This window comes from Bremia lactucae (genome assembly GCF_004359215.1).
Source record: "Bremia lactucae strain SF5 chromosome Unknown BlacSF5_NotPlaced_19_SHOA01000004.1_2068294bp, whole genome shotgun sequence".
NCBI lineage: Eukaryota > Oomycota > Peronosporomycetes > Peronosporales > Peronosporaceae > Bremia > Bremia lactucae.
The window spans coordinates 895,214-908,743 of record NW_027152031.1 but is presented as its reverse complement, the minus strand read 5'-3'; the positions used below and the strand labels follow the sequence as shown (position 1 = coordinate 908,743).

The 13,530-nt window shown below is 44.4% G+C and overlaps 3 protein-coding genes across 3 annotated transcripts; 2 read left to right on the top strand and 1 right to left on the bottom strand.

Moving 5' to 3' along the window:
- Window positions 1-763: 763 nt before the first annotated feature.
- Window positions 764-2,371, top strand: CCR75_003422 (uncharacterized protein; the record flags this gene model as incomplete). Its single annotated transcript, XM_067961517.1, has 1 exon — window positions 764-2,371. One exon carries the CDS (start codon window positions 764-766, stop codon window positions 2,369-2,371), a length of 1,608 nt encoding a protein of 535 aa, XP_067821834.1.
- CCR75_003420 (uncharacterized protein) lies at window positions 807-5,293 on the bottom strand (the record flags this gene model as incomplete). The annotated part of the gene is made up of 2 exons (XM_067961515.1): window positions 807-4,729; window positions 4,862-5,293. The coding sequence occupies 2 exons, from the start codon at window positions 5,291-5,293 to the stop codon at window positions 4,697-4,699; spliced, it is 465 nt and encodes a 154-aa protein (XP_067821832.1). The 3' UTR covers window positions 807-4,696.
- On the top strand, window positions 4,737-5,224 carry CCR75_003421 (uncharacterized protein; the record flags this gene model as incomplete). The annotated part of the gene is made up of 2 exons (XM_067961516.1): window positions 4,737-4,769; window positions 4,880-5,224. 2 exons carry the CDS (start codon window positions 4,737-4,739, stop codon window positions 5,222-5,224), a joined length of 378 nt encoding a protein of 125 aa, XP_067821833.1.
- Window positions 5,294-13,530: the final 8,237 nt, after the last annotated feature.

The following is a 13,530-nucleotide window of genomic DNA, read 5'->3' as shown; positions in this document are numbered from 1 at the left end:
TGTGGTCCTTGGACGGACTACAAAGTGCTACCAGGTGTAACGGGGCACTGCGACTTGTACTGTTTCAGTACAAGTCCACTTCACACTGCTTCAGATGTGAGTGGTGCCTCTCGTTAGGTGACGTACACTGTACGTATAGAGGAAGACTTCTCTTAAGGCAAGTTAGCTTAAGAGTGTAAAATGAAAACTGTATTAATATAGTTAAGTGTCTTGTTAATCTATCTTTGTAAATGTTGTCTTAACTATAAACTAATACTAAACATGTAAATGAATTCTTATCTATCTTATCTGTAACTCTCTTTGATTACTTCTACAGCTGATTAGTCTGCGGAATAAATAGACATAATGGTCTATACCTATTTATGGATAAGAATTCAGGAAATTACTATAAAGTAATTTCCTCCAAATATTATCTATCTTTTTGATAATATTAATTAACAACCTTTTAGTGTTAATTTCATGTAACGATACACCCCGTTACATATCATCTACCTTTTAGATAATATATTAATTAACAACCTTTAAGTGTTAATTTCATTTAACGATACACCCCGTTACATCACTCTTTTGTGATAGATTGAGCCCTCCTCATAGCCGTTGTAAAGTTTCATTTGTACAGGTGTTGTTTGTAATGTATTCAAATCTAAGGGTATTCGCTCCAGCCAATCAAAGCTCGTTAATATAGCCTAGGGGTAATCATTAATAACTTGGGGGTTCTGCATTGGGGAGCGGATCCCAAATTTATTGCTTGGAGCCAATCGTAATGAGCGAGCTGTATCAGGAGGCGGCATCCCTGCTTAAAAAGCTGGAACGCCATCAGGGTGGGCTAAAAAGCCTAGCGTACTCAGATTCGACGCTGCATAAGCGTAGCTCGTTCGCGCTAGTTTGTGAAACGTTGCGATACAAACCGTTGCTGTGCCAGCTGCTTTCAGCCGTGCCCGATTGTCGCAAATCACTTAAGTCTGCTAAAACTTCCAACGAGCCGCCTGCGCTCGTGTTCGTGACACTGTATGACTTGCTGTTCGGTCGGCAGAAAATACAAGGAGGCGGATACGTAAAGAAGGCTCTTGTGCAACACCAGACGAGCTTGCGCGCAGCACTAGCGAGACTGAAAATTAAGCGTAAGGTGGTGTGTAATGAGGCTTTGCTGCCTCCTGGAAACCGCCAAAAGCACCTAGCACTGCCTCGCTACGTACGTGTTAATACTCTCCTGGCCTTACCGGAGGAGGTTGAATCCTTCAAGCTTGAATACGATGCCAAACTGGACCAGGACGTGCGCGACCTGCTAGTGTTGCCGACGGGCACGGAGTTGCACGAGCACGAGATGGTCACGAGTGGAAAGCTTATTCTGCAGGATAAAGCTAGCTGCTTTCCGGCATTTGTGCTGCATGCAGAGCATGCAGATGCTGAGGGTAATCAAGGCGACGTGATTGACGCGTGCGCTGCGCCTGGTAATAAGACAAGTCATTTGGCGATGCTATTGCAGCAACTGGACAGTAATGGGGGAGATGACACGATCCCAAAGCGACGAGTATTTGCTTTTGACCGGTCGGCTAAGCGACTTGAGTTGCTGAAGCGCCGCATGAAGCTGGCAGGAGCCTCAAATCGGGTGCAAGTCGAGCTCAGAAGCTTTCTAGAGGTGCATGTGGATGATGAAATGTTTCGCAACGTTCGCAGCATATTGCTGGACCCGTCTTGCTCTGGGTCAGGTATGACAAACCGTCCAGACCACTTGTTTAACGTTGCTAGCTTGCACGATACCGTGCTTAAGCCTGACCTTGCTGCTGAGTACGAGAATGACTCATCTAAACGGCTTCAATTGCTTGCAGATTTCCAGCTGAAAGCTTTGCGCAAGGCTTTTTCTTTCTCACAGGTAGAACGTGTCGTATACTCGACTTGTTCAATTTTTCAAAAAGAAAATGAGGAGGTTGTTGCTGCAGCTTTGAGATCAGAGGAAAATGTTACTGCGACGCGTCCATTTGTTTTGAGACCCGCCCTTACTTCGTGGCCACGTCGTGGAATTCAGGTTGACGGCCTAACGGCCGAGGAGGCTAAGGCACTCTTACGTGCAAATGGGATGGAAGACTCAACAAACGGATTTTTTGTGGCGTATTTTGAGCGCTCTAGTAGAAAATATGGCGATACAGCGGAAAGTAAGGTCAAGAATGCGTCGCGAGAAACTGTTGTTGCCGAGGCTCTTTCACAACCGAACTCGAGCACATTACAATGTGAAAATCCTCAATTGAGCAAGAAACGCAAAATTCTTTCTGCCACTCAAAAGGAAAATCGTAAGCGTCGCAAGCGAGGTAAACGAAAGAAGCACGGTGTTGCAAAAACAGGCACTGACTATGGTAGTAATTTGAATAAATGAGTAGCAACTTATGGGTTGGATATTTTTCTCGATGTCTGGGATAATAAATCCTTTGAAATTCCTGGTATTCAGACTTTCTTAAAAGATATGTAAATTAAATTGTAATGGTAATTTGTGGATCAGAGGTGGTGCCAGCGTCGCTGATTTAACTTACATGTAATCACATAGTTCGTTTCACAGGCCAAGATACATCGAAACAGCTCTTGATTGGAAACGCATGTTCGTTTTAGAAGTCGCTTTTTAATCCTTAGCAGTCATTTTGACACTAAAACAAAAAAAGTAACCTTTTAAAGAACAGAAATAAATACTTGACGATGTTTTTACAACCGGATCGTTGTGATTCGTTACTCAGTCTCTGTCAAATGGCAGGCACCATTTGCAGGTCCCTACTTAAACCGAGCCTTCGACGACGTGTGTTTTTTTTTCTTCTTCGGCATTCTCATCCATGCACGCCGTTAAGTCAGTTTCGACGTCTCCATCATCGTCAGAGTCGCTTTCGGACTCTACACTAATGTCGTCCAAATCGACATCAGCGTCAGCGTTTATGTCGCCTGCCGAATCGGACTCACGATTGCGGCGCTTGGCGATAGCGGCAACGGCGACACCGACAATGCCTACAGCGGCGCCGATTAGACCTCCAAGGAGCACCGGCGTACTGCCTTTCATCGAGATCCAATTTTTCGCTTCTGCAGCGAAAGATACATTCTCCACCTTTATCGGGGGGATGATTGCGTTCTTTTCTTTTTTCTGGTCCGTTTTGAACAGCACCATTTTTCCCTGCTCAAGTTTTGTGTCGCTCTTCGCATGCTTTGTGACGTCTTTCACAATGTCCAAGTCCACATTGCCGTTATGCATGCGCAAGTGAATGGACTTCACGCCCTCGGGCACGTCAATTGTTTCGTCCAATTCCTCATTGTTCTTTAATTCAAGCTCCTCGCTGTAATCCTCGTCGTCATGTAGATCTACAGCAACGATGCCATCCGTAAAATCGACGTCCGTGTCCACTACATCGCTCACGTCTAAGCTGGCGTCGGCGACAAAATCCAAATTATTTGAGGATGTCAAATCAAGGATCTGTTTACCTTCTCCGACGTAATCTAGGACCTCATTCTCCGCCAGATTCACATCGACATCGGCGGATCCGTCGAGATCGAGGTCCAAGTCCTGCGAGCTTGAAATATCAAGACTCTCCGAGCCTTTCAGCTTCACATCTGCTGAGTCTGTGCTTTTTAAATCGAACGAGTCACGCGAATCACAGGAATCAGACGATTCGCTTATGTCCTCCTGAACGGGCGTATCTTTTGGTTGATACGCCCCTTTAGGCGCATACTGAGTCGTATGGTGAATTCCAGCTAGCTTACGGCGGGTGGATGCGCGCAGCGCTAAGCTTTGTCCCAACTCCGATGCGGCAAATGTTGACAGGCACAACGCCATCGCCATCATTGTCTTTACCGATAACACCATTGGCGTTGCTTGCTCGCAATTATGGTTGTGATTGGCTAAACTTGGAAGAAATCAGGCAGTGTGACCCACGGGTTGCAAGATCGCTCGGGGACCGGAAAGATATATCGATACCGGTACTACCTCTGTCATGAAAATAAAGCTTGTTTAAGCTGAACGCTTCTCGTGTCGATTAGTGTAAGGCAAGCGAGTCAAGCTAAATGCTTCGTCGTGCCGAAGGCGACGAGGAAGTAATACAGGGTCTACGGGATTAAAAGGACAAGTTGTCGTTGCATCTCTGGGAGATCGGTCCGGAGCAGTCTTCTATTTATATGAGACTGGGACAATTGTAAATTGCGCTTACGAACTCGTAGCTGAAGCTTAGATATAAAGTTTAAAGAATTCATTTTATTAGACTTCGTGCTGCCAATTGTTTAAAGCTACTAATTTACCAAAATTACAATACATATTTCAACAAAAATTGTAGTTAGTATATTGACAATTTGGCGTGCTATGGAAGTTGCATGCTTGAAGAAAATTGTTAGAGCTCCGAGATATGATGTTCAAGAATTAGGGAATAGCGTCTCGCTGACAAACGTTGTGCTTTCATGTAGATATACTTGATCAAATTTCACGTTGAGCTCAGCGGCTTCTACGAGATGCGATAAAAGGATGCGATAGACAAAATGTAAAGCTTTGTACCTCGTCCTTTTTTAACGGTGGGGTTTGGGCAATTTGGGTCCATGTAGAGCTCTTTGGTCATATGTAGCTAATATAGTCATCTAGGTCGTTGAAAAGGCCGCATCTTAAGTCCTCCGCAAGTAAAACAGGAAGCGGTTCCAATTGCTCTGACAGCGTCGTATCCAGTGACGTCAATGTCTTTAATCAACTTTGGCTCGCGGCAAGCGACCAGTCGATCTACAAAATGTGCACAAACAATGCGAAGTTTGTCAAAATGGTACGCATCTTATGTTTCACGTACCCAAGCTATTATCCTGGAGGCCATCCGAGCTTGCGTCCCCCAAGGAGGTGCAGATGCAGGTGAAATACAGATTGACAACCGTCTAGTCCATCATTGATGACAACGCGAAATCCCTTATCCAAATTCTGTTGCTCGGCGACAAGCTTGGCTGTATACAGCAGATGACCAAGTATGGGTTTGTGGCGTTCCTCCGCATAAGCGAGTTGCGACAGGCTATCGCGCCATTTTGGAATGACCAAAATATGTACAGGTGCCTGGGGATTGACGTCGTGGAAGGCCAGGCATTGTTCATCATCGTATACGATCTCGGCGGGGATTTGCCTGTTGATGATCTTGTCGAAAATAGTCCCACCGACAGCGTTGGTAGGTTTGTGTGCGGTCGCAGCATCGGCTTTTGCGCGTTCATTTGTGCTCATGGTGCGATTAGTTAAGCGGAATAGGGAGCAGCGCAGCAGCAAAGACTTGGTAATCAGGGTGTTGCTATGGAGAGCTAGCCTCATAGAAAATAACGGGGCCGCCGGAACTTTCCAAAATATTGATTTATGAGGCAGAATTTTCTACTTCACACAATCTGTCGCTAGAAATCTTTCTGTGTAACAGGAAATTTTACACGAAAGTATAAAACCGGCTATATTTATAATTATTTATTACTATTTAAATATTACAGGATATTGAACTTCCGGTCATTCATAATTCTCTTGGTAGTGTCACGTATTCAAAGACATTTTAAAAAGGTAGTATTTCGTAATTATTACCTTTAGATCCCAATTTTACGTGAACTCGTTGCGAAATTATTTGCGTAATTTATGCATTTCGTTTGCGCTGACGATATTCGTCAAAAATTCGGATAAAGCGTCTCAGTGTGTAAGTGGACACTGCCGACTTGTAGTGCTTCAGTACAAGTCCACTTCGCACTGCTTCAGTACAGGTCCACTTCGCTTGCTTCAGTACAAGTCCACTTCGCATTGCTTCAATACAAGTCCACTTCGCACTGCTTTAGTGCGAGTGGTGTCTCACGTCACTCCACGTACACTAGTACGTGCAGAGGAACACTCTTTAAACACTTGCTTTAAGGAGGGTTAAAAGCAAACTGTATCTAATATAATTAAGTTCTTCAGTTTCTATCTATATAATATTTACTTATTATGTACTAATACAAAACATGTATAAAGTTTATCTGTCTCTCTCTTTGCGCGCGTCCAGTGCTGACTGGAATAGACTTAATGGCCTATATTGACCAATATATAAGCTTTCCGAATATTACTATGTAAAGTAATATTCTTCAAATATTCCCAACCTTTTAGATAATATATTAATTAACAAACTTTAAGTGTCAATTTAATGTAACGATACACCCCATTACATCACCCTCTCTTAAGCGACAGTCACTCTGGTTGTCATTGAATAGAGTGGTTACTATAAAACCACTTAATTAAAAACGATGTTGATTGGTCAGAACCATCATTTTTAATTCTATCGCATTTTTAACGAGTCCAGGCCACTGCCTCGCGAACAAGTACTTGCGATAAATTCTTTATCGATCGACTAAAAGCGGGCCATGTGAGGGAGTCAACCTCCCCACATAGCTCTCCGACGTTCTGTGTGCGTAAAGCAACAGGAGGATGGCGGATTGTTCATGCATTCAATAAATTGAACGCTGCAAAGGTACCGGCTCAAACGCCGATATCACGAAAAGACGTAAGCATTGATGGTATGTCAAATGGTACTATCTTTTCGTCAATGGATCTGATGGATGGATTCTATCAGATCCTTATGTGTGAGCAAGATATTCCGTTCACAGTAGTAAGCACCCCAAGCGGTATGCTATGGGAGTGGCTACTCATGCCACAGGGGCTTAGTAATGCCCATGCGACATTTAACAGATGTGTAACCAATCTGTTGAGATCGATGCGGGATTTTGCACCGAGCTATTTTGATGACGTCTTCGTTCATAGCAGAGCTATAAACGGAAAGTCGGACGTTGAAGTACTTCGTACCTACGTCCGAAAAGTTCTTACACTTATGTGTAAGCGCGTAAGCACAAGTTGTATGCAAATCTAAGGAAGTGTATATTCGCTGCAAGCGAAATACCACTTCTTGGGTGTATCGTGGGTAAACATGGTGTACGCCCGGATCCAGAAAAGATCAAGGCGATCACCGATAGGCCTGTGCCAATCGATGTAAAGGGACTTAGAAGGTTCATTGGCTTAGCGGCGTACCTGCACAAGTACTCACGCCATTCTGCTAAAATGACGGTACATTTTCCTTCTTTGTTGAGGAAAAATGTAAAGTGGTCATGGAACGCTAATTGGCAGCGTTCCTTCGAGGGTATCAAGAATGCTTGATGCAATCGCCAATCCTGGCGATTGCTACCAAGACAAGGAACTCTTGCCATGAAATATGCACTGGCTACGTTTAGGGTCTATCTCTTGGGAGATAAATCGTTCATTGTATACACGGACCGTGCGTCTCTGCGCACGGCCGTAAACAGTCCACACCTCTCGCAAGGAATGGCGAGATGGTTGTCTTTCTTCGCGGACTATAACTTCTCCGTGGAGTTCAAACCAGGACGACTTAACGGCGTCCTGGAGCCCTTTCGCGCCGGCCCGATTTTATGCCAGCTGCGCAATCAGCAGCTAGTATAAGGCCACTCTTGCAACAATAAGTGTTCCGTCGTCAACATTACTTGATGACGTTAGAAGAGCTTATCAAGAAGATAAGGCTCTTAAAGGTTAATGGTTTGCCTCAGTAATCCATCTAAGCCATTCTTAAAAGGATTGTCAAAATTGTATCGAATTTCAACAGATCGATATTTAACACGCAATGGTTTATTGCGTTTTATAGCCATTGCTGGCGACACACCTCGTGTCTTCATCCCTACCCATCATAATTTGCGATTACGCATCATGTATAAGTACGACGATGCACCAATAAGTGGTCATCATGGACGTGAGAAGACACATCTCACGATAAGTCGCGACTTCTGCTGGCCACGCCAGTATGAATTTGTCTGCAAGTACATACGTGCTTGCGAAGTTTGATAACTGGTAAAGCCCAGTGCTTCATCCCGTGCTCCTTTACAACCTCTGCCTGTTTTGACACAGTGTTGGCAGTCTGTCTCGTCTTCGAATTTCCCGATGACGAACATAAAAACAATGGTATTCTTGTTTTTGTTAATCGTTTCAGCAAAATGCTATATCTTGCTGCAGTACCGAAGTCGACTACAGCCAAAGGCTGTGCTCCTGCCTTTGTTGACACGATGCTTTGACTCCATGGGTTACCCCGTGAACTGGTCTCGGATTGAGACCCTAGATTTTCGGCGCAAATCTGGCAAACACTGTTCAAATAACTTGAAACACAGTTAAAAATGTCAACTTCTGATCATCCTGAAACAGCTGTCAGACGGAGCGTGCAAATCGTATTCTCGAAGAGATTCCTCGCGGGTCCGTCCACTCTTTTAAGAGTTGGAGCGAGTTCTTGCCGATGGTAGAATTTGCCATCAACAGTTCAGGGCGTGCTTCTACAAAGCATACACCATTTTTCGTGAATGGCTTACGCCACTAACATACACCTACTTTGTTTAAGAGTAACTCTTATTTAAGGGGGAGGGACTCGCTCGAGCAGAGAACCTTCTAGTTATTGCTCATCACGCATTAGCCCTAAGGTCAATGCGAAGGAAACCAATGTGTATTTATTAAAATATATAAGTGGACAAACTCAGTAATAACAATAATGCTATTACTGACTCAGACAACGATGCTGAAAGCGTCACCATCGAAAACAATACTATTAATGAGAACGATATTACTTTCAATAATGAAGAGATTAATATCTGCGAAGTGCGAGCCGGTCGCACTGAAAACAAAATAAATCGAGTCAGCAGGTGATTTCCTGTTGGCTAAAGAAGAAGGGGTCAGTCTCGTTTAGGATTCCGTCGCTGATGCGGAGGACCGACAGAAACGGAACTCTGACAAAAGTGGAAGAGCAAACATTCCTTTATTTTTAAATTAATGACCCAGTACTACTGTCGACGGCTAACTTACCGAAACATGTAGTGACGAATGTAGTGACGAATGGAGTGACGAATGGAGGCAGTAATAAATTACTGCCAGATATATCGGCCCGTTTCAAGTACTACATCGTCAAGGCAATGGGTACACGATCGAGCTGCGTTGTAGAATGCGTACGCATCCTACGTTTTATGTTGGGCCGTCTCCGCCCGTACCATCAGTACGATGCTTCTTCCGATTCCGAATTACACCGGAACGGTCAAAAGAATCAGCCAAAGCCTGATGATTCCAAGCCAAAAAAATATTGGCTCGGAACAGGGTCTGATTCTCTTGAACCAGACGATGCACTTTTCTTCCAAGGAAGAGATTCTCATGAGCTGTCAACCAGCTCGTTTTGAAGAGACTGATGTGTCCTTTCGATCGCCAGTTGTTCAGTCGCAATCTGCGCACAAGTTTTCAACTGGTCACGAGAAATAGTATCGACCGTCACCGCTAACTCGCGGGGACGGGATCGCTCGTGATCAATATCTTTCCTAAAATAATAAAGGGTGTGATCTAATCACGATGTTGATTCGGGTTTGTCAAGCGAGCGAACCTGACTTTTCCTCTCCCTCCACATCCATTGACGAATTCGAGTGGTTAGAAGCGCTTTCTTGCTGAAAGCTTCTCGAACCATCGTGAGAAAAGGGGGTTCGAACGAGTTATCTCGTTCGTTGGCAAGAGTGTCTACCCTCGCATGATAGTTGGGCACCTCGTTCCCAACTGATGTTCGACGTTCCAGGTCTCGTCTTGCAGTACGACGAGACTAATCCTCCTCGACAGAAGGTCCATTGGATTCCCCCGCTCGTAAAAGGATTGGAGGTTCTCAATCCCTTGACGCATCTCGCAAGAGATGAGCGTCCTCCAATGAGGATATTCGAGGGCATATGCTTCCTTAGGGACATGACTGTCATTCTTAAAACAGCATGGGCATGAGTCCCCCCACGAGAGGCAAGGAATCCCTGCCTCTCTAGACAAAGGTGCAACTTATAGCGTGCACCGACTACGGTTCGTTTCTCAAAGCGTTCACGGAAAGCATTTATCTTGTCAAGCCAGGCCTCACGGCCTATGTTTTGTACATTCTGTACAAAGGCTGTCCAAGCCTGAAACGAAGGTTTGACACCCTTTGCCCGTTTGCAAGTGTACCACTGATGCCGGTAAAAGGCATCGATAAAGAATTCCGTTTCATCCTCACCAGGCTTGTGAAGCCTGGATGAGTCCAATAACATAATATGATATCGATAGTTGGTCATACCAGACCAACGAATGAGGTTATCCTTCGAGGGCAACCATAGCCTCTTTTAAGGAGCGAACCGCAACGTATTGCGGTCCCTCTCCTGTTGGCTCATGTTAACGTTAACTCGGCCCTGGGAGCGACCCCTAGAATCACTCCTTTTCTAATGATGCAAACTAGCACCACCAGCAGCACTTTTCCTTTCGCGGCGACTTAGTTCCTGGTGACGCATACTAACGTCACCAGAGTGATCATCGCCCACGGAGTCATCTGAAGATGACTCCCCACCAAAGAGGTTCGACGAGTCGAACAACCTCGTCATCACCTCTATGATCGTCACGTTAGAATCCAAAGGCTTAACGGACTCGGCCCCGGGTGATCCGGCGGCATTTTCAGTCGTCACTGAGTCGGACGATGCAGGTGACTTGGACCAGTCACCCTCAATTGGTGTACCAGGTGTCTTGTCCCCGTCATCTGCAATGTCATCAGCAGATGACAAACCCCAGTCATTTCTAATGGGAGTTGGAGGTGACATATCCCCCGCAGTAGACGCATTAGCATCTACTGAAACATTTTCCTTACTGACAGCTACACTGATCCGTGCAGCTGCCAGCTGAGCGGCCTCGCGGCCTACGCGCACAGACTTGTTTGTCGCCATCTTGATTCTGGTCAAAATAATAATGCAAATTAAATCGGTATTTTGATTAAAGTCAATAATGCAAATAAATTCGTTATTTTTATTGAAATCATATTGCAGTAAATCGGTATTTAATCATCAATTATAATTCTTATTACAGGAAACGACTTAATAATCTTTCCTGTCACCCTACATCAATCGCTATGGTGACTTCTGGCTAAGGGGGGGGGAGTGATGTAACGGGGTGTTCCGTTACATAAGTATTATTTCCTACAAGAGAAATAATAAAATATTTCCTTTGAGGAAATAAATAAAGAAGTGCAAATTTATTATCTTTATTAATTTTTGACTTATATAGTTCCAATAATACGAAATTTGGTATTATTGATGCAATAAGACATTACCTCTATTGATTGGTTGATTTTAAGTCTAAATCAACCCCGCCAATCATTTCAAAACACGGTTGTGCGGTGCGCAAGGAGGCGCCATGCTTAGTTAGATTGAATATAATAAGTTCCGTAGTAGATAGAAGATCGTTACGCAGAAACTAATTATACTAATACAGTTTTACTTTTTCTTAATTCTAAATCCATTGAGTTACCTATTGTAGCTAAAGACCTCTGTACTTTTCTGTACGTGAAGTTTGACTTACACTGTAATCAGTGTAAGGTTAAGTAGTGCTTACCAGTACTAGTGAAAGGTGCCCCGTTACATTTTCCTCCTGCTACTGATTTTATTTTTCATCCAAGTCCATAGTATTGTATTACCGCTCCAAATCGGTGTTTTCTATAACTGCTTCAAAAAATGTTTCCTCTGTTGTGATCGTCGTTAAAATTTAGCTTCCATACGTTAAATTTGCCAGCTTCTGCCATTTTCAGCTTTCATATGCAAGCCTTTGCTATTTGTCATATATATACCAACAGCCAGTCAAAATTCGTTGATCAAAATGCAGCCAAGCATAGCTCGCGACTTAAGCTTAGGGGTTCTGCTTTGGGGGGGGGTAGCGAAAAGTGGGGGGTAATTAGCGGATCCCTAATTTTTTTATTCGCTTAAAAATATTGACACGAATATAAAAAGAAAATTGCTATGCATTTTGTCAGGCGTGAAACAAGGGGTGAAACAAGGGGTGAAACAAGATCATTCCTGAGGTCAACGCTGGGCAGCCATCTGCATACCAGCACTGACCGTATTCCGCTTAATACACCGTTTCTAATTATAACAATAGACCCACCCTTTCAACATCTTCTTCTCTCGCGCCATTCACGTCATCTTGTCATTGCTTGTACCGTCCTCATCCACACCATCACCACACAATAACATGCTCCTGTAGGTGTCCTTGCTGGGCCCGGTCGGGCAGCATCCCGCTAGCCCTGCCAGACCCAGCAAGATCATCTGCATTCGCTTGCGCCGCTTCCACGTCTGGAAGGGCGACCACCTGGGCGGCAAAGTCCTTATACACGTCTCGAAACCCGAGGGTTGCATGTTTGCTCCCGGGGAGGCGCCGCTCTGAAGTCCTTGGTTTCTGTACTCCGCTACCCTATCGGGCAGAAAACTGCCAGTCCTGCCGGGTGAAAAAACATACGCACTCGTGTCCTGGACGGCCAGAGCGGGCGGCAGGGCAGATGACGAGACGGTGCAAGCTGTAACGGGGTGCATCGTTACATGAAATTGACACTAATAGGTTGTTACTTAAAATACTATTTAAAAGGTTGATACTATTTGGAAAATATTACTTTACATAGTAATATTAGGAAAACTTGTCTATTGGTAGATATAGGCCATTAAATCTACTTGCTCTGCGGTCCAGTCAGCTGGACGCGCGCAGAGCGAGAGACAGATAAATTTAATTAATGTTTTGTATTAGTACATAATATGTAAATATTAAGTAGATAGAAACAGAAGAACTTAATTATATCAAGTACAGTTTTCTTTAACCCTCTTTAAAGCAGGTGTTTCGTAAAGTCTTCCTCTGCACGTACTGTACGTGAGGCACCCACTCGCACTGAAGCAGTGCGAAGTGGACTTGTACTGAAGCAGTACAAGTTGACAGTGTTCCGTTACACCTGGTAGCACGTAGTAGTCCGTCCAAGGACCACAATTCTATCATATAACATGGACATGTTAGATGATAATGGAAATACGCATCACGTTTCGCGTAATAGCTACTTCTTTCTAAGTGACATAGAAAGGAGTGCGGTCGAATGTATGCGTTCGACCGTAGAGATTGATGCCATCCTGGCCATGCTGTCCGGTTTGAACAGAGATGCCCTCCATTCAGCCATCGCCAAATTCATACAACATGAACTTGACGAGGCGAAAGAATATGTAACCTTGCTTAACCAGCAAGGCTCTCAACAGGCAGAACTGTTGCTGTTACAACAGGTACAGGCCCCTGTACCTAAGATGACGCACACGCGTCGTCCCGAAACCTTTTAGATCGACATCTCTAATTATAGGAGAGTCGAAGAAGACTCCCTTTTAAGATGGCTCGTCGAGTGAGACGATGCCATCAAGGCTCGTCATATCGTCGAGGAGAAAATGCAAGTCGCTTTTACTCAATCAAATTTGGTAGGTTGTGCCAAAACTTGGGCACTAGACCTTAAGTTTCGCAACCCATGTATTTGGTTCGCTAGAAGCTTTTAAAGCCCGGCTCAAAGACCCACCTGTATCGCTTGGAATAGATACGCTTGAAGAAGCAATATCCGTTGCGGGACAGGAGGACTTTAGCTTGAGACAGGCTCAAGCTAGTTCGTCATCGTACTGTCCTCCAAGACGACAGGAACTGGGAGGTCCAGAACCTATGGACCTCTCTTTGTC